This window comes from Crinia signifera, chromosome 4 (genome assembly GCF_055691185.1).
Source record: "Crinia signifera chromosome 4, ASM5569118v1, whole genome shotgun sequence".
Lineage (NCBI taxonomy): Eukaryota > Metazoa > Chordata > Amphibia > Anura > Myobatrachidae > Crinia > Crinia signifera.
In genome coordinates, this window is record NC_139220.1 from 55447873 (window position 1) to 55468161 (window position 20289).

At 44.1% G+C, this 20289-nt stretch overlaps 1 protein-coding gene across 3 annotated transcripts in view; it reads right to left on the bottom strand.

Moving 5' to 3' along the window:
- The window catches only part of SPDL1 (spindle apparatus coiled-coil protein 1), a 100766-nt gene that overhangs the window by 28873 nt on the left and 51604 nt on the right, over positions 1-20289 (bottom strand). For all 3 annotated transcript variants that reach the window (XM_083181787.1, XM_083181786.1, XM_083181785.1), the window contains exons 2-6: positions 10666-10839; positions 9242-9418; positions 8044-8238; positions 6646-6795; positions 5222-5320 (exon numbers count right to left, since the gene is read on the bottom strand). In XM_083181787.1, coding sequence (XP_083037913.1) covers positions 5222-5320; positions 6646-6795; positions 8044-8238; positions 9242-9418; positions 10666-10827 — 783 coding nt within the window. In that variant the 5' untranslated portion in view covers positions 10828-10839. The remainder of the gene's footprint in view (positions 1-5221; positions 5321-6645; positions 6796-8043; positions 8239-9241; positions 9419-10665; positions 10840-20289) is intronic.

A 20289-nucleotide genomic window follows, 5' to 3' on the forward strand; every position in this document is an offset into this window, starting at 1 on the left:
ACCTGTATTCAAGCAGTGGGATATATAAGTCACTTGTTGGAAAAAATGAATGAAATACTCAACAAAAAATGATGTCACATAGATAAATCAATGTCACTTTGTGCTGGTATAGACACTTATCAATAATATCCCCTGACAAACAGAATATCTCAGTGGAGGCTGCTGCAAGAAAGCAGAAGCACAGTAACCCAATGCTATTGCCAGTGATACTGGCAGTCCTTAATCTGGAAGGTTTCAAGATGACTAGTGAACAAGTTTATGTCCTGGATAAATTAGCACTGAATTGTGCGTTTGCTGCAGACAAGATAGGCACAGTGATCCTGCGCTGTTGCTAGTTATACTGGCTTCAAGGTATATATGGAACACACTTATGTCCTGAACAAGTTAGCACTGAATTGTGCGTTTGTGTTAAACTAGGTGTCACTCTGCCGCTGTGCGCGGACAGGAGACACCAATACCTGAAACGCCTGGTCCTGGCGTTTAGATGTGGGGGGACCTCGGGGGTCCGGTGTGGAAGGTTGAGGTGTCCTGGCTGGTGGGGGAGCTGATAGGCACTGAAACGCTGCTGCTGCTCTGGCTGGGGTCCGTCAATACACGTGTTTCGCCGTTGGCTTCCTCAGTATGCGCCAAGAAATCTGCCACCTGATTGTTTTCTCCTGGCACATGCAGTGCTGATATCGATTGAAGACTTTCTTCTGCCCATGTCATGATATTTTGTACTTCTCCCACTAATACTTGACCTTGCGTCCCTACTTGCCGATTGATATATGAAACTGTTGTAGCGTCTGAAAAGATATGCAGGTGAGATCCTGTAAAATCTTCGCTGAATAATTTTATTGCTTGCCAGACTGCTCTTAGCTCCCTGTGCGTGGATGAGATATCCGCCTCTTGAGGTGGCCATACCCCTTGACAGGTCTTACCTAGGCCGAGTGCCCCCCAGCCTATGGCATTGGCGTCTGTGGTGATCACTTCGTATCGGGGACTCTCCAGTGACAATTTTCTTGCCCTTAACCACTCGCTCTCCCACCATGCAAGGGAATATTTTATTGTATCTGGAATTTGTATTCTTCATTCCAGGGCGATTTGCCTCTTCGTGTAGCTCAAGAGGAACCACTGCAATGGTGTCATCCTCCACCTTGCACAGCAAGCTCATTGCTGTCCTTAATGACACCTGGGAGCTCCCCTGAACTGAGAAAATTAGCTGTTGGACTTTTTTGCATCTTTTTTCAGACAACGATATCTGGAAGGACACGGTGTCTATCAGTATTCCTAAGAATTTAATCTTTTGTGTAGGAATAAGCAAACTCTTTTCACAGTTTACCAGCCACCCGTGGTCTTGAATAAATTGGATGGTATAATCTCTTGCTGCAACAAGACTCTTCCCCTTCTGTCCTGAGGCAATCTTACAGACTTGCCCCCCGACATTCTCTGGATCATCTGATCCAACTTGCTCCCAAAAATGAATGTCTCTTCATATGGGAGAGTGGCCAGTTTGTTTTTGGAGTGGGAATCAGCAGCCCATGACTTAAACCATAGGGCCCTTCTGGCTACAACACCTGATGTTAGTGACTTAGCCAAAAAGTCCAGCACATCTAAAGAAGCCTCACAAATATAGTCCACAGCTAACTGGACTTAGGCTAGATTCTTACTGATCTGCTCACGTGAAGTTCTATCTTGTACATCTTCTTGCAGCGAGGTGCACCAGATTCTAAGCGCTCTGGAAAGAGAGGCTATGGCCACGCCTGATTTCATAGAAACCGAGGTAGAAATATGTAACCTTTTCAAGGTGCTTTCCATTCTCTTCTCCTTTGCGTCCTTTAAGGATGCTCCATCCTCTAAAGGAATAGTCGTCCGCGTAGTAACCTCAGACACTGCCGCTCAATCTTTGGGATGCTACACCATTTTAAAAAGTCCTCATCAATGGGAAACATCTTATCAACTCTCTTAAATTGACCCACTGGTTTATCCACATTAAGCCATTGTTTTTTCAATATGTCCTTGACTACTTTGTGTACGGGAAAACATCTGCCTTTATTTGATCTATCCTCAAACAAGGCATCAAACGCTGTTTTTACTGGCTGTTTGTAATTCAGAGTTTTATAGAGGGTTTTTTTTAACACCATCTCCACCAATTCCAGGTTAAACAATCGCTCATCCTCCAAAATTTCACCGGATTCTGCACTAGAATCACCAGACCCTTCTTTATCAGAGTAAACTTCTACCGATCCACATTCTTCCTCTGGTACTTGCACCCGGCTACGCTATGTTTTCAGCGTAGGATAAGCTACGCTGTCAGCATAGTGACTCCACGGCAGCCCAACGGCTGTCTAGGGTAGTGACAGGACAATGGCTGCCTAGCGTACCGACTCAGTGGCAGCCCAGCTCGGTCTCCAGCATCCATGGCAAGCCTAGTGAGCGCCTCTCACACAGCGCCGGTAACCGCCAGATCCCCTGCTCTTGCGGACGCCGATGGAGAGGGGATCATGCGGGCGCCGGCGAAGAGGCGCTACATCTGTCTGAGACACAGGTGTGTCTCAGTAATTATTATGGCAGGGTACGGCAACCCCGCCCGTGTCCGCTTCAGGGAGACGGGGTTAGGGGGTTCAGTAGCACGTGAGTCTCGTGCACAAAGGGGGTATGCGGGCGCAAGTGCGTCTTATGCACAATAAAGGAGGCATTTGTCAGTGCTCCATATTACATTCTGACAAATGCCTCCTTTTCAAATCCCCACTATCCACGCCAGCCCTAATTGTGGCAAGACCCGCGAGGGGACGCGTTATGCATCCCCCCGACCTGTTCATACTACATCCACGTCGGTGTGAAGTTGATTTTATAAAGTGTGGAGAGTGCAGCGAGAACCCGAGCCCGAAGCGTGGCGAGCGCAGCGAGGGGACGCGGAATACATGTAATCCATGCCACCGGCCCGGACTTTAATAGGGCAAAGCGTCGCAATCCTTGCACTGCCCAAAGTCCAGCAGCATAACCAGCTTGCTGGAACTCTAAAATAACAAACACTTACTGTAGCTAACTACCTGTTTACAGACAGAGGAGACAGGAAAAAGACTATGGATAATAAGGAGGTGCTCAGCTATATAGGGAGAGGACGAGGAGGAGCTAGATCCTGGGGGAAAAAACTACCTGTCTAATTGGGAGAGAGGGATGAACCCAATGTAATGGCTGCCATGAAGTATGAAGAAGAAATATAGTTCTGGCAACATTGGCATAAGGAGTAACAACGGGATTTCAAGGCAAATTACCAGCTACAGTCCTTATAATAGCATACGAATCATACTATTGTATTTTTATTATATGAAACATAGAAACATAGAATTTGACGGCAGATAAGAACCATTTGGCCCATCTAGTCTGCCCCTTTTTTACCCTTCAGGTAAACTCAACCCTTTTTAATCCTTATTTCTTTGTAAGGATATTCATATGCCTATCCCAAGCATGTTTAAATTGTTCTACTGTCTTAGCCTCTACCACCTCTGATGGGAGGCTATTCCACTTATCCACTACCCTTTCTGTGAAGTAATTCTTTCTAACATTTCCCCTGAACCTACCTCCAGTTTCAGTGCATGTCCTCGTGTTTTATTACTTGTTTTCCTTTGAAGAAAATTTCCCACCTGTACTATGTTAAAACCCTTGATATATTTGAAGATTTCTATCATGTCCCCCCTTTCCCTTCTCTGCTCCAAACTATACATGTTAAGATCTTTTAGTCTATCCAGGTAAGTTTTGTGATGTAGGCCATGAACCATTTTAGTTGCCCTTCTTTGTACACTCTCCAATGTATTTATATCCTTCTGAAGATATGGCCTCCAGAACTGGACACAGTATTCCAGATGAGGTCGTACCAATGACCTATAAAGTGGCATTATTACGTCTTTTTTTCTGCTACTGATTCCTCTCCCTATGCAACCAAGCATCTGACTAGCCTTCCTCATTGCTTTGTTACATTGCCTCCCTGCCTTTAAGTCACTTGAAATAGTGACTCCTAGATCTCTTTCCTCCTCAGTAGTTTCCATTATAGTACCCTTGATACTATATTGAGCCTTTGGGTTTTTGAGTCCCAAGTGCATAATTTTGCATTTTTTAGCATTAAACTGTAGTTGCCATTCTCTTGACCAATTCTCAAGTTTACTTAGATCATCAGTCATTTGATTTACCCCTCCTGGTGTGTCTACTCTGTTGCATATCTTTGTATCATCTGCAAAAAGGCATACTTTCCCTTCAATACCATTTGCAATGTCACTAACAAAGATATTAAAGAGCACTGGTCCAAGTACAGATCCCTGGGGTACTCCACTGGTAACATGTCCCTCCATAGAATGCACTCCATTTACGACAACTGTCTGTTTTCTATCCTGCAACCAGGTTCTTATCCATTTAATTGTTTTATAATCCAATCCCACACTTTCAAGTTTATTTAGCAGCCTGCGATGTGGGACAGTGTCAAATGCCTTACTAAAGTCTAGATATGCCACATCTACAGCCCCCCCTTCATCTAGTATTTTGGTCACGGAGTCAAAAAAGTCAATGAGACTTGTTTGGCATGATCTCCCTGCAGTAAAACCATGCTGTTTTGGATCCTGTAAGTTGTTTAATTTAAGATATTCCACTATTCTTTCTTTTAATAGTGTTTCCATTATTTTCCCTACTACTGATGTAAGGCTCACTGGTCTGTAGTTACTTGCTTCTTCTTTGCTTCCGCTTTTGTGCAGTGGAACTACATTTGCTTTTCTCCAGTCCTCTGGAACTGCACCTGTATCTAGTGACTGATTGAATAAATCTGTTAATGGCGCTACCAACACATCTTTTAGTTCTTTTAGTATCCTTGGATGCACTCCGTCTGGCCCCATTGATTTATCCACTTTCAGTCTTGAAAGTTCTGTTAGGACTTTCTCCCTAGTAAATGTACCTCCATTTACCTTATTTTTATGAATGTCCTTGCAACTTAACTGTGGTCCCTTCCCTTCTCCTTCTAAAGTGAATACAGAGCAAAAGTAATTATTTAGATGATCTGCAATTGCCTTGTCTCCCTCCACCAAATTCTCAGTGTCTGTCCGCAGTCTTATTATTCCTCCATTTGATTTTCTCCTTTCATTTATATACTTAAAAAAAGTTTTGTTTCCTTTATCTACCGACTGAGCCATTTTCTCCTCAGTCCTTGAAAGTATAATGCACATCTTTCTTCTACATACTGTTTACACAGACATACCTCAGCAAACAATGAATTGCCTTTACTGTTAGGGTCTTGGGCCTGCTGCAGTGCTTGGTCAAGTTGAACCTGTAGCTCTTTGTTCGCTTCACGTACTTTCTGTAGTTTGTTGGAAAAAAAAAAAAAACCACAACAGAAAAGATCTTTGAGAATATACTTCACTACTAGCTCATTAAAGTGGTAATTTCAATGTAGGCAATGGTGGCAAAACATACATACATCTAACTCTCACTCACATGTATACAGGAGGTGGCAAATCCTGGGCATGACCTTGGTATTACAAATTAGATGTGAATTTTAAACTACCTTCTCCCTTAAATTTCAAACAATCTGATTGGCATTGTTTGGGCATCTGGAGCAAGTGAAACATGTTCTGTTACGAATAGATGCACTTATAAAATTATATGGCATACAGAGCTCTCAGACTTGACTGAGCGCAGGTGCACTATATTAGAGTGTGATATTCGTACACTTCTTTGCAGTGATATTCCTGCATAGAGTTTGGAGCACTGCACAGGTGTGCGATTTCTCCCTCTTATCTTTTGTCAACATTAATTTATGTTTTTCCTTTTATGTATGCATTCCTTACATGTGTGCAAACATATCCTATACACGATTGTGCACCATGCTCTTTTATAATCGAATAAAGTATCTATGGAAGACAGGATAAAGTACCAAGGCAATTTTTGAAGTCCACAAAGATTTAGTTGCGTTCATTGTTGCTCCGATATGGCCATTAGTGCCAGTTTGGTACAACAAGTTGCACCAGTAGCGCTGCATCTCAATGCTGCACCATCAAATGGCTTTCTAGGAGGGAATGGTGCACGTGGAGTATGTTGGAGCAACAATGAGAGTGGTTATATCAGCACAATCCCGACAGTTTCCCCTTAACACCCCATCACCACCTAAACCTCTCGCAGTGTGACTGCCACAGCAGAGCTCTTCCTCCGACGCCTGATTAATTTGTTCTGATTAAAAGAGGTGCTAGACCATCTGGTGGTGCCTCTGTATTTCACAAGTATATTATTGTGCCTAGTACCTAAGTTGTGCATCATCCTCTTCCACACATTTCATATGCTCCCAATACTGATTCAAGAATCATCTTCATCTGTATCTAGACATTATACAAATATCCCTTTAAAACAAGAAAGCCAACATTCTATGTTTTCAATAATTAATGCATACAAGAACAGCATATTACATATGACGACGCCATGGCTGGGTGTCTTCCGGTTATGCCTCCAATTTATTCAAGAATATTGAGTTAGCAAAGCAGTGCGACCTGCTAAATCAGCAGAAATAAATATACATACATGTCCCTACAAGTCACAAGCAGATTTTTTTAATAGGAAAATAAAAAATGTAACTGCATGAAAAGATTGCATAAAGACACACACACACACACACACACACACATGCACTACCTCTAAGGTATTGCAGTAACCAGAAGCTTCTTTTTCTCGATCCTCCTTTTCCATCAGCAGACGTTCAACATGTCGACTTTGGTTGGTATTGGTCAAAATCAATTGTTGTTCACGATACTGTAATTTATTGATTTCTTCTTCTAAATTTGCCTATGGTAACACGTAGAATAAAACAAAAACACATGCATATTTAATAAGTGATGTACTCATAGTAAATGTGCTTACTGGCCAAGAGCAATATTATCAACTTATGTGTGGGCAAAATAGCTTTCAAAACACATTTTCTTCAATGCACGTTAACAGTACAGGGTTTATAGATTTCTATGCTTGAGCACAGATACAGATCAATATAATAGAAAGTCCACTGCACAGATGACTATACTTAAACGGTACTTATGTTAGCCGGGCGCCCGTCTACGCTATACTGACAACGTAGCTTTAGCTACATTGTCAGCGTAGCCATTTTCCGGGTGGCCAGCTAATATCGGGCGCGGATTGTGCAGCGAGCGGGGGCAGCCGGGCAGACAGGGGGGGGGGGGGTTTACTTACATTGTTCGTGTTGAAGGACGGGCAGCGGGGATTCAGCGCCAGCCGGGCGGGGGTGAAACATCTAGGCGGCAGTGCAGCAATGGCGGCGATTTAGCGTAATCACCGCTGGGGGAGCATCACATGGTTTCCCAGCTCCCCCAGCGGCACTACACTAATAGCGTACAAGCCTGGCGCAGGGGAAGACCGTCATGGCGGGCGGGACAGCGGCGAGCCGGGGACATCATGGATGGTAAGTATCATGCACACTACACACACACACACTTACACAATCATATCCCCACTATCCACGTAGGCGTGGAGTCATTTTAGAAAGTGTGGCGAGCACAGCGAGCCCGAAGCATGGCAAGCGCAGCGAGCCCCGTGAGGGGCCGCGTATCCACGTGTGCTCGCCACGCTTCGGTGGCTCGCCACACTTTCGAAAATTAACTCCACGCGGACACTGGGGGTATGACGTGGATAGTGGGGATATGACCCTTTATGTATTAGCTGAGCTCCAGTTACGTAGTTTACGTAGCCAGCATAGTGGTGTATTGGTATTCTCAATACACCACTACGCAAACTACGTAAGGGGCGCCCAGCTAACATAAAAGTACCACCTAAACTCCTCAAGTGTACCTTGAGGAGCAATGTTGGGAAACACTGATCTATAGTAATAGTGGTTACATGGCAAGTGAAGTGGCTACTTAGCTAATTAAAACTTTAGTTTTAACCATACTAAAAAGAACAAACTTGTTTATTGTAACGTGGATTAAAAAAAATAAAAAATAAATACATCTCTTAAATGTAAATGGTTCAGGTATATAAATATAAACACGACATATGTCCCCTCCCAAAACATTAATTACTCACTTTTTCACTTTCGAGTTCATATATCTCAACCTGTAGGGTAGACATTTCAGAAGACATGGTTTCATGTGCCCGCTCAGACATCATCCGCAGCTCCTCAGATTTATTAGCCAACACCTCAGACTGATGGTCTAACTGGTGTTTAAGTTGTTTCTCACTCAGTCTTGCTTCATCTAATTCAGCTTTTAGCTTCTCCATCTGAACAAAAAGTATAAAAACAGAAGAATGTACATAGTTCACCTTTAAAAAAAAAAAAGGAATATGGTTCGATTAATCTACTTTATTACTAGGTTAAAGAACTCATTTGGATAGTGAATATTTCTCCTTTTATCCAATTCACTAAATATTGACGTGTCCACTTTACATTACCAACCAACTTGATATTTTCTACATAGTCAATCATACTTCTTAGTCACAGGTAGAGGTCTGCCAATAAAGGAAGAATAAGTTTGCTGGCAGGATCATTGGCACGCTGCAGGTCCCTCATTACTAACTTAATGATCAGCTGAAAATCCTTTTCTCAAAGGAGGCTACAATGGGGGAAATGTAATAGGATAAGAGAATCAGAAAGTGAGAGATTTGGTAAGAAATCTCCAGTTTTTTAAAGTGGCAATCATTTACACTGCAAAATCAAACTTGTTTTGCAGTGTAAAGGATTGCCGCTTTAAAAAAACTGGAGATTTCTTACCAAATCTCTCACTTTCTGATTCTCTCATCCTATTACATTTCCCCCATCTGTGTAGATGGCTCATCCTCGTCACGGGTCTCTGCACCCAACTGCCCTTTTTTTCCTCCTCTAAAAAGACACACAGAACTTTCCAACGTGGGGATCTTCTTTTATCCCTTCACTAGTTAGTGTTCCTCGGACCGGTCCCCTGGTCGGATCTCAAAATGTAACGGTGCATCTTCTCCAACTCTTTTGGCTGGTCAGAAGTAGCATGGACAAACACAGACAAGACTGTAATCAATGCCAAATTACTGAACTGTTTTGGTCTGGTCATCAAGAATAGCGCTAGTACTGGCAATAACCCTTGATGGTTAGGACTGACTTTGAATGAGGAGGCCTCGCAAGTCAATACCTGATCATTTAAAATAAGTCTGAAAATTCATTCGCACATACATGTTTTCAATGAAAATAATCATTTGTTTATATGTGTTTTTCCTACTTCTAGTTACACCCCTGACAATCTGTATTCCTTACCTTATCTTTCAGTTCACCAACTTCACGATTATGGTTCCTCTCAAGTTGTTCTTGTATCTGTTCAAGTTTAACCTTCTGTTGCTGTTTTACATTTTCCCATTCAGAGGTCAGACTTTCTAGCATGCGATTTTTAAGTTCAACCTCTCGTTGGAGCGAGTACTTTTCTTGTTCCAGGTTCTGTAACATTAAATAAAAAAAAATAGGTTTGTTAAAGCAACAAAACCAGTACAGAACTCACGGAAAGTAACAATTCTGTTCTCATCCCAAGGGCTTGCTTTATGCTTAGTTACTCCTTAGGACTTAATATGAAGAAAACTCCTCTCAAAATTAATAATAATAAAACCTGTTATCTTTCTTTTTTTAATCAATATATTTTATTCAATTAAACTTTTGATATACAGCTTAAAATGTTCAAGATAACCTGTTATCTTAAGAATCAGACCCTAGATGTACAAGCCAATTACCATCAAGAGATGTACAGTTGAACACCGGAAGAGAGGCGATAAAAGTTTAAGTATAGATGTACTTTAGCCTCATACACCATGCTGCGCGAGTGAGCTTCATAGTGCCTTCCTCAAATGCACATCTTAGATGCAATCTAATGCAACAAAACTGAATAGAAAAACTTGATGTGACACTTCAAATATATAAAATATTATTTGTAGTTGCAAACAGATGTTTGCAACAACAACAATTATTTTTTTAATGAAACTTTATACATTTAACGATCTAAAAATAGTATATGAACATAACAGAATTTGACAACAAATAAGAACCACCTGGCCCATTTAGTCTGCCTCTTTCCTAACCTTATTACTATCCCATAAATGTTTAAATTGCTCTACCGTATTAGTCTCTCTCACCTCTGATGGGAGACCCTTCCACTAGTTGGCTACCCTTTCTGTGAGGAAATTTTTCCTCTGAACCCAGTTCCCTCCATTTTCAGTGCATGTCCTTATTTATTTTCTAATACTTCCCGTACATTTAAAAAAGGTTTTTCTTTTAATGTTAAACTTATGATATGAATATTTCTAGTGTCCCACCTTTCCCTTTCTCTGCTCCAAAGTATACATATTACTGTCTTTTAGACTTCCTGGGTAAGTTTGTTCACGCAGGCCATGCACCTTTCTAATTGCCCTTCTTAGTACAGTCTTGAATATATCCCTTCTGGAGATCCAACTTACAGAACTAAAAACAATATTGTAGATGAGGCCGTACTAGTGACATAGTGGTATTACTTATTTTTTTTTGGGGGGGGGGGGGTTACAGATTGGTCTTTAACTAAGCACCTGACTCGCCTTTATCATTGACGTCAGTGAATAATTTAACAATGTTATAAAAAATTATTTAAAAACAAAAAAACACAACTTTCCCTTCAATATTCATTCAAAAGAATAGCTACAGATTTTTATTACAACTTTTACCTCAATAGTACCAGTCATCTCATTGCGCTGCTCCTCCAACTGATTTTGGAGGTCACTTTGACTTTCCAACAGCTGAAGTCCATATTGCGCAGCCTGATCCCGCAGCTCTTCTGCCTCCTTTAATTTACGTTGTAGTCTTAATATAACATCTGATTGGTCCATTGTGTCAAATCCCTAATGTAATAAAAAAAGGAATTTCATTTTATTTGATTCAGCAAGCCTCAAAATTTATCAGAGTAAATACTTAACGTATTTGTAATATGAATACAAGAAGAAATTAGATTTTTCCATTTTTAATGAAAACCATATAAAGAATATTAAATTAAAACAAACAGAAGCACAATAACAATCCAAAATTATGAGTTGTACGTGTCTGTTTTCTGAATAATTTTTTTTTTGAAACTGTGCGTTATGTGCGCCAATACTGCTTTCCCCACAGGTGATTCTGTTGCAGTGTGGGGCGGTCATAAGGCCGGTGGTTGGAATCCAGACAGACAAATACAGACGCGGGAATCCTGACCTCCGCAATGCCGGCACTTTGTCCCTTTGTCGTGGACACCCATAGAGGGAGAATAAAATAGTGTGCCGAGCGTAGCGAGGCTCCTGGCCCACTGCGTGGCGAGCGCAGAGAGCCCCCAAGGGGGGGGGGGGGGCGGTACACTGCCCCCCCTTGTCAGGATTCCGACCAGAGGGATTCACATGTGAGTGAGTGTAACTGACAAAATGGAAGAAAAAGTACCATTCATTTACGGTGTTGCACTATGGTCCTTAAAATTGTACCCTTTTTTTGGTCCCTTATGCTCTTAAAAATATTTGTAACAATCCAGATTACAACTAGGAGCTGCATATTTACTTTTATTAGATGGATAATATTTTTAATTGTTTTATTTTTGCGCCTGATTTGTTTCTATTTTCACTATGGTCCTTGTCTCTTTTTGCAGAGAAGGCCGATTCTGTAGACAAGACTCTTTTGGAATAGTATTGTCCCAATAGGGATAGCGGTGGTTGGATTTCTATAAGCATCGCCAATGTGTTACACTACTGTTTTTATCTAGATGTATTAATCTATTGGTGATGGCTTTCTTGTATTTTTATTGATTGCAGAACACATTAAGGGGGATATTCAATCACCGGCGAGCATCTCCCGTCGGGGGAGATGGCCGCCAGGCCCTATTCAATGCTGTCTTCCTTGACAGCATTGAGCAGGTGATCTCGCAGAACAAGCCCGACTTCACAAGCAGTCGGGCTCGTTCTGCCAAAAACGGCCGGGAATTGCCGAGCTCACGGCCGCAGCTCGACTATTCCCGGCCAGGCCCCATTCTCGCCCTGCGGCAGTTCACGGTTCTCAATGTCCCGCCTGCTTGTTCTAGGTCGAGCTGACCGAGAACGGGACTGGGTCAAGGTTGTCCAGCCTGCTCGACAGCCGTGACCCACAGATTGAATACCCCCCTTTATAAACTTCCTAGTTTGTTTTACTTTAGAATTAAGCGTAAATACACATTTAAAGCAATGCCTGTTAAAAGTGAAGGCGGAAACTTGAATTTGCCATTGTATTTAGATAGAACAAATTGAGATTGATAGAAAGTGATTTGAAATCTTATATTAATGGAAAAAAAAACACACACACAGGTCTGCTTACATACTTCATTATTGCATCAAGTTTAAAAACATTTAGCAAGCTTCACAGTATTTTCCGAAATCAATTGCCATGTATATAACCCTTAAACTGTACGTCACAGTTTGCTATGTCCATTATAGCAGATTACCTGGTAATCTCTTCAGAATGTAGAATCCAGTTTAAAGTGTTTACTCACCATCTGCTGAGCAATATGGTAATCATACTGCTCTTTGATATACTACAGTCACTATGAGCATAGTATAGGTTAACCCTTTAAATGCCAAGTGCCTATTTGTGAGAAAATTGCCAAACATTTTAATTATCAGAATAACCCGTTATATTTCCTACATCTATAACTTAAACCAAAATGTATTTAACATTTATTTTAACACATTTATTTGAATTTATAATACAAATATGAGCGTTGCTGGCATTTTTAGCGGATACTTTGCACATCTCTCAGATGTTGGCACTCATAGTTATATGAGATATGCCCTATTTTTCTATTCGATTTTGCTTATAGAACAATTGTTTTTCTATATTTAATGCAGATTGGATCCCAATGCGTGCTCCTGTGTAGTGTAAAATCAAATAGAAATCTGCGCTATTAGCGCAATGGATTGTGGGGCTTGTAGTCTCTGCGTTTGCCTTGCAGCCAAACTTACGCCGCTGCCAAGCAGATGTCAGGCTCTGCTATTCCGGACCTCTTACATGTAGACCTTTTAACCATTATGGAACGCCTTTATCTGCAACCTGAACAGAATCCAACCAAGGTACACTTTCAGGTAAATATTATGGGCAGGAACCCTCTCTGGGTCACGCTACCATCTTGCACTTGCCCCAGAGTGAACGCCTGTAATAAGAGGTAAGCCCTGCTAGAAAACAAACCTAATCTGCCTAGTCCTAACTGAAAACTAGGAGACAGGAAAAAAAGACAAGGAGGAAGGGGGAGGAGAGTGGATTTATACAGGAATGGGGAGGTGCTAGAAAAAAAACAGCCCGTCTATCTGAAGGGAGAGGGATGAAATCCCAAGGTCTTGGCTGGCATGCGAATCGTAGAAAAAAATAGTCTTGACAGGCAAGACTATATAGTATAGATCTGTACTTTATAGTCAAATCGAATGCATTCTGCGTATCATTCGATTTGATCCTGTTCGAATTGGGATTGAATTTCTAGTAAAAGTGCACGTCTGTACCCACTATAAAAGTTGTATTAACAAAAATCAATTTATAAATGTGTATATTCAAAAATGATCCAAATCATTAAAAAAATAATAATAATAATAATAATAATAATTGATACTGGAAAGGGTAGTTGAACATTTTCCAGGTGTTGGATTGAGAACCCTAGCCTGGTACTCTGTCCAAGACGTATCCTCATCCCATATCCATATGGGTAACATGGGTGCAAACCCTTTGCTCTTTTGTCATCTTATGCAGCATATGAAACAATCTGATGTTAGTCTGCAATATTAACACCAACTCAATAAATAGACCATGGGGGAGTTTTACCAAACCATGCAGAGATATTGGATTAGACAGAAACACACGTCAATACCTTGTCTGCCCATGTACACTAGAATTCATTTTTGTTGGAGCGAACTAACCTACCAGTACATTTTTGCACAAAGTAAATTACTATTCAAAGCTTAATGGCTGCTCGTAGTGAGGGAGGTGCATGTACTGAAGGATGCGCTCCAACCACATTGTTAGTCATAGGGTATATGGACAGCACAAACAGATTCTCCTTTTTGGATAACCGGCATTAGGAGCGAGTGTGCGCAGCCCATGCCACTTCCCCAATGGGATCTAGAAGGGCGTCAGACATTACTGAGGTGCCAGCTAAAACAGATGGACCAGTGGAAAATCCTGCAGCAAATAAAGCCCTCGCATTGCTAAAGGGAAGTGAAAATGTACTGTATGCTGCATGTCCAGAACAAGGGTCAAAAGATAGCCTATAAAGCTTTACTCTTTAAATGTACTCTAGGCTTCCTGAGTAATAACATCTATTTGAAAAATAGTTTGTAAAAAACTACTCACACATGTATGATTAACTATGGTTAGATGAAATATTACAGAGTCTGCTCTGACCACAAAATATCTGATCTTGCAGGTTTTTCAAATAGCTATTTACGTGCACCATGAAGATAGAATAACTGGATCACAAGATGTTGTTTATCAACACAGTACTTTAAAAGTAGCTTTGTAGCAAGGCTTTAAGTGAACCTGACAGATTTTTTTTTTTTTTTTGGGGGGGGTGGGGGGGGGGGGGGGGGGGGGAGGAATGTATGCCATTGGGAGCATTGAAATTAATTTTATTTATTTATTTTTATTTAATTGTTTTAATATTATACATTTATATTGCTTTTTTATGCTGGAGTGGCTGCATTGCATCCTGGGCAGTACCCACAATGTAACATAGGATCTGCCGCAATGCAACCTGGGAACTGTCACAGTGTACCAAGGTATAGTGCTCCGTGGCATTCTGTCCAGGCCATGTACCTGACCTGGAATGAAGACTCATGTGATACAGCATCCCAACAGGAGCACCGGAGTGAACTCACGCCTAAAGCTAGATGACACCTCCCCCTTGCTGGGCTTCCCCCATGGGTATGCGAGCCTGCTAAAATGGAGATCAATCCCCTGACTAATGGGGAGTGATTTCCGCCTGCGCTTAGTAACCTGGATGGTATGGGGGTGGTAACAGACAGCGATTTCTCCACTCTCCGGAGAGAGCATCTCATACCCTCCCAGATCTCCAGCCACGCTGTCCCAGAGGAGTGGTCACTCAGGCGTTGCTAGTTGCTTGTGCGGCTCCTCTGTCCGCTCTACCTAATTAGCCGGAGCTTGCAGGAGGTAATGAATGCCGGCGGAGGTGTCAAAGCAGCAGCGTCAGATGAGAGTTGCTATGGCTACTGAAGCTGCGTGTTCAGTGTAAAAATAAGTTTATAAAAAGAAAAGCTTGGGATTTGCCTGAGGCAATCTCAGGAGAGAAAACTGGTGCACCCGCTTCCTGCAGGCACCAACAAAAAAGTGAAGGCCATGCATGTGCTAGGAGGCGGGGTTATAGGATTAAAGGATCCAGGCATGCTGGGAAGCCCAAAAACTTTGGAGATTAATGCCCGGTCCTCTGGATCCACCTACAACTCGATGTCCCTGAAGAAGAAATCATCATTATGTCACTTTAGCTCAACATAAGGCAGCATACAGCAATGGGTGCTTCTAACACTTAGACAAAGGATTACATCTGTCTTATATACTTAACACAGAGGATTTCAGGCGCTGCACACTTCACCACTTCATTGGATTATGAGTTTTAGGGTCTAATCCAGAGAAAATTTATAGGAGAATAAAAACAGTGCCAGAAGCAGCGAGTCATGCAAGGGGACGTGGTGCTAATGTCCATGTTGACTGTGTCGAAGTTCGTGACAAAAAAAAATAAAAAAAAACACACGTTGACCTTTTGACGGTCAACCTTCCCCATGTCGACCTAATGCTTGTGTCAACCTTACAGCATGTCGACCTAGTTGCTGTCTATCCAATGATCCTTACACTTATTCTCGATATTGGTTGGTACAGAAGTGGTCATCTTTCCCTTTACCATTGTTTCATTGTACTGCGTGCAATACTACATAGCATACAATAATTACTAGTTTCATAGTTTTCTGTAAATAAAAGACATATGAAAGCTCAGTAGTACAAAGTATATTAGAAAAGCTTCTGTCCGTGGTAAAGTATAAGGAATATTTTTATCCAAAGAGTAGAAGATCGTTATCGGAAATTGGACTTAACAGGTAATTGCAAATTGATGCTGAAAGCTCACAGTTTCAGATGGGGAGCAGTGTTGCAGGTTGCATATCAGTCAGAAAAAGTCATAGGCCAGGGGTGGGCAATTTACGGCCCACAAAACGATCCCGCATGGCCCGCTGCCCCCCACCATTGCGCAATGACAAGCAACCCGATTGGCAGAGCTGCTTGTCCTTGCGTACACTACGCTCACAAGATCACAGGGGATACGGTCGTATTGTAGACTGCACTTAGGTCGACAGTCATTAAGACGACACCGTTTGGTCGACAGGAGACAGTGTCGACACAGCGTTAGGTCGACATGTTTTTTTTTTACTGTTTTTTGAGTCGACATGCTGTATTTTATGCCCTACCATCCACTAGGGCGTGGTGGGAGAATAAACGAGTGTGCCGAGCGCAGGGAGGCAATGTGCCCGAAGCATAGCAAGCAAAGAGAGGGGCTGTGGTGGACTTCCAACTGTGTCCATGTCGACTGTGTCGACATTCGGGTCAAAAAAACAGTAAAAAAAAACCATGTCGACCTTCCGACCTAAACCCCTGTTAACCTTCCCACCTGTCAACCCAATGGTGTTGACCTAATGACTGTCGACCTAAGTGCAGATCGAAACCCAGATTACAGTGGGATCTCGGCAAACCTGGAAGTGCGGAGCAGTGTCCAAAGGAGAGAGACGCAGAGAGTCCAGTCTCCCCAGTCGGCGGAAGTAGCAGGATCTACTGTTAGTGGCACACTTGAATGTGTGGTTCAGCAAGCCACCCCTGCACTGAGATCCTGCTCCTCATCAGCAGCAGCACTAAGCCGCTATCACCAAGGGAAAGCATTCCACGACAGCAGCTCAACTGTGCCTGCACATGTCGGGGACTCCATGAGCCGGCAGCCGCCCACACAGGGGACTCCATGAGCCGGCAGCCGCCCACACAGGGGACTCCATGAGCCGGCAGCCGCCCACACAGGGGACTCCATGAGCCGGCAGCCGCCCACACAGGGGACTCCATGAGCCGGCAGCCGCCCACACAGGGGACTCCATGAGCCGGCAGCCGCCCACACAGGGGACTCCATGAGCCGGCAGCCGCCCACACAGGGGACTCCATGAGCCGGCAGCCGCCCACACAGGGGACTCCATGAGCCGGCAGCCGGAGCCAATGCCAGAGGTTGAATGAGCCGGCAGCCGGAGCCAATGCCAGAGGTTGAATGAGCCGGCAGCCGGAGCCAATGCCAGAGGTTGAATGAGCCGGCAGCCGGAGCCAATGCCAGAGGTTGAATGAGCCGGCGGAACTATAATCCAGCAACAGCAGTCCACGCCCCAGCCAGAGGTAAGATGCCATTTGTAAACAATTGTGCCCCCAGTAGTGGCTGACTAAGGTGGTAGTGGTCTTATTTATTGTGCCTTGGTGTGGGGGTGGGGTGAAATGTATATATGTATGTATGTAAGAGAGCATCAGTGTATGTATGGATGGATGGATGTGTGAGTCAGGGTATGTTTGGATGAATGAGAGTCAGTACATGTATGTATATATGTATGACCCTATGCCTCTACTATTCATCAGTCTCTCATGATCTCACCTGCCACTCCCTGCTTCTCTAATCCATTAAGCTGTGTACACACGGGGGAGATATATTGCTTAGTGTCTCCTTTTCATCAGCGACCAGAGATGGTCGCTGATGAAAAGAAATCTCTGCCGGCGGTGCTGCAGAGGTAATCAGCTGAAAGCGGGAGCGCGCACCCGGCAATTTATCGCCGGGGCACACTCCCATCACTGGCAATACCCCCCCCCCCCAACCTTTTCCTGTCATGGTCCCCAGTTGTCCTTTTGTTCTAGATCTGCCCCTGGGCGTGGTCATTGGCAAAAGGGGCATGTCCCTGCAATGCTATTTTGTGTGGCCCTCAAAAAAATTACTGAAATAATTGCCCATCCCTGTCATAGGCCCAGTTTAACAGAGTGACAATCACAGGAATTAGCTTTGTGACAAAGGACTAATGCTGCCATTAAAGGTGACCGTTTCGATGAATCTATGATGTCTAGATCAACCATGTTATATTTGACCATGTTTCATCAAACGCGTCTAGTTAGATGCCTAAAGATAGTCAACCGCATCTAGATTGTGAGTAGAGGTAGTGTTCGAGGGTCACATGGTCTCCATGAGGTTTTCTACTTTTTTTGGCACAGGTTCACACTTTACTGTAAAATGGACATTGAATTTGATTATTATTATTATTATTATTATACAAGTGTGCCCGAAGCATGGCGAGCACAGTGAGTAGGGTTACCACCTCATTCCTTTAATTCCGGACACATTAATTACACAGGTTCTGTGGCTTGAAATCAGCCAGCCACAGAACCTGTGTAATTAATGTGTCCGGAATTAAAGGGAGGAGGTGGTAACCCTAGTGAGCCATGCGAGGGGACACCATGCACTTATACAGTGTCCATGTCAACATAGCCACATGAAATACTCATGTCGATCCCACTCCCGTCGATTTAGATACGGTTAACTATAACCTAAATAGACTGGTCTGACCATAACATGATCTAGACAGTGTTAATCCGCTATACCATAACCAGGTGAAAGAAACAAGTGGGAGCTATGTGATATGTATAGGTCCCTCACAACACAAATAGAACATAGCTTTAGGACACAGGTCTCCTCATCCCACCACTGTGACCACAGACAGGAGAGTGCTCCAGATGCATCCTCATACTTCAGTGCTACAGTTGCAGCCAACAGACCCTGTCAGCATGGGCCTTATTTTGGTTCATTCTTTCTGACAAAATCCTTCTTAGATGGGCAAAACCATGTGCACTGCAGGTGGGGCAGATGTAACATGTGCAGAGAGAATTAGATTTGGGTGGGGTTTTACTTCAAAGTGAGATCTATATTGCAGTGTAAAAATAAAGCAGCCAGTATTTTCCCTGCACAGAAACAAAATTACTCACCCAAATCTAATTCTCTCTGCACATGTTACATCTGCCCCCCCTGCAGTGCACATGGTTTTGTCCATCTAAGAAGGATTTTGTCAGAAAGAATGAACCAAAATAAGGCCCCATGTTAGGTATTTTGCTGGTGCAGGGCATCGAGGATGCACCAGGATAATCTCTTATATATTTAGCCAGATCTGTCACTCATCCCTTGTGTATATAACGTTCTCGCCCAGCAGGATACACAAACCCGCCCCCCCAGGGAAAGTGTTCTATGTGTATAACGTTCTACACACCGCACACCCTTGACATCACCTCCCCCCGCCCAGCCAGGGCTCAGTACACGCCCACCATTACTCCACAGCCACCATCCACCATTACTCCCGCACCCCCCACCCTCTGCCAGAACCCCCCCCTGCGACACACCCCCTCCCACGATTCGTGTGACCCCCCCGCGACACCCCCCCCTCCCATGATTCGCGTGACCCCCCCCCCCCCGTGACACCCCCCCCATGATTCACGGCGGGCCCCCTCCCGTGATTTGCGGACCCAAGCCCCCTACCGGGATTCGCGGACCCCCGCTATTCACGGCACCTCCCGCGAACCCCTTCCCGCGATTCACGGCCCCCCCTCCTGCGATTTGCGCCCCCCCCCCCCCAGAAATTTGCGGACCCCGCCCCCTCCCGTGATTCACAGCACCCCCCGCACCCCCCTCCTGCGATTTGTGGACCCCCTCCCGCGATTCACGGACCCCCACGGCACCTCCCGTGACACACCCCTCCCGCAATTCACACACCTCCCGCGATTCACACCGCCCCACGATTCATGACCCCCTGCATGACCTCCCTTCATTCACGGATCCCCGCGCCCCTCCCGCAATTCACTGACCCCCACAACCCCCCTCCCGCAATTTGCGGACCCCCCCTTCCAGCGATTCACGGCCCCTCCCGCTAATCGCAGATCCCCGCAAACCCCCCCCCCCGCAATTTGCAAACCCCCCTGGCCCCTTTCCGGCATCCCCCTCCCCCCCCAGCAGACTCCCGTGACCCCGCTCCTGCATTTCACATACCCCCGTGAGAATGGGGGATCCTGTACCGCCACAAGCAGGTGCCGCCCCTAGGTGGGAAATCCGGCCCTGGCTGCTGCGCTGCTGGTTCCCCCACAGTCCTCTGCACCAGCGCCACAACTTTTATCAATGTCTTGCCCACATACCACTATTATACAGCCTCCTGCTCTCATCCACCCCCTTACTCCCTCCCAGTGCGAGGAGACGTTCACCCACT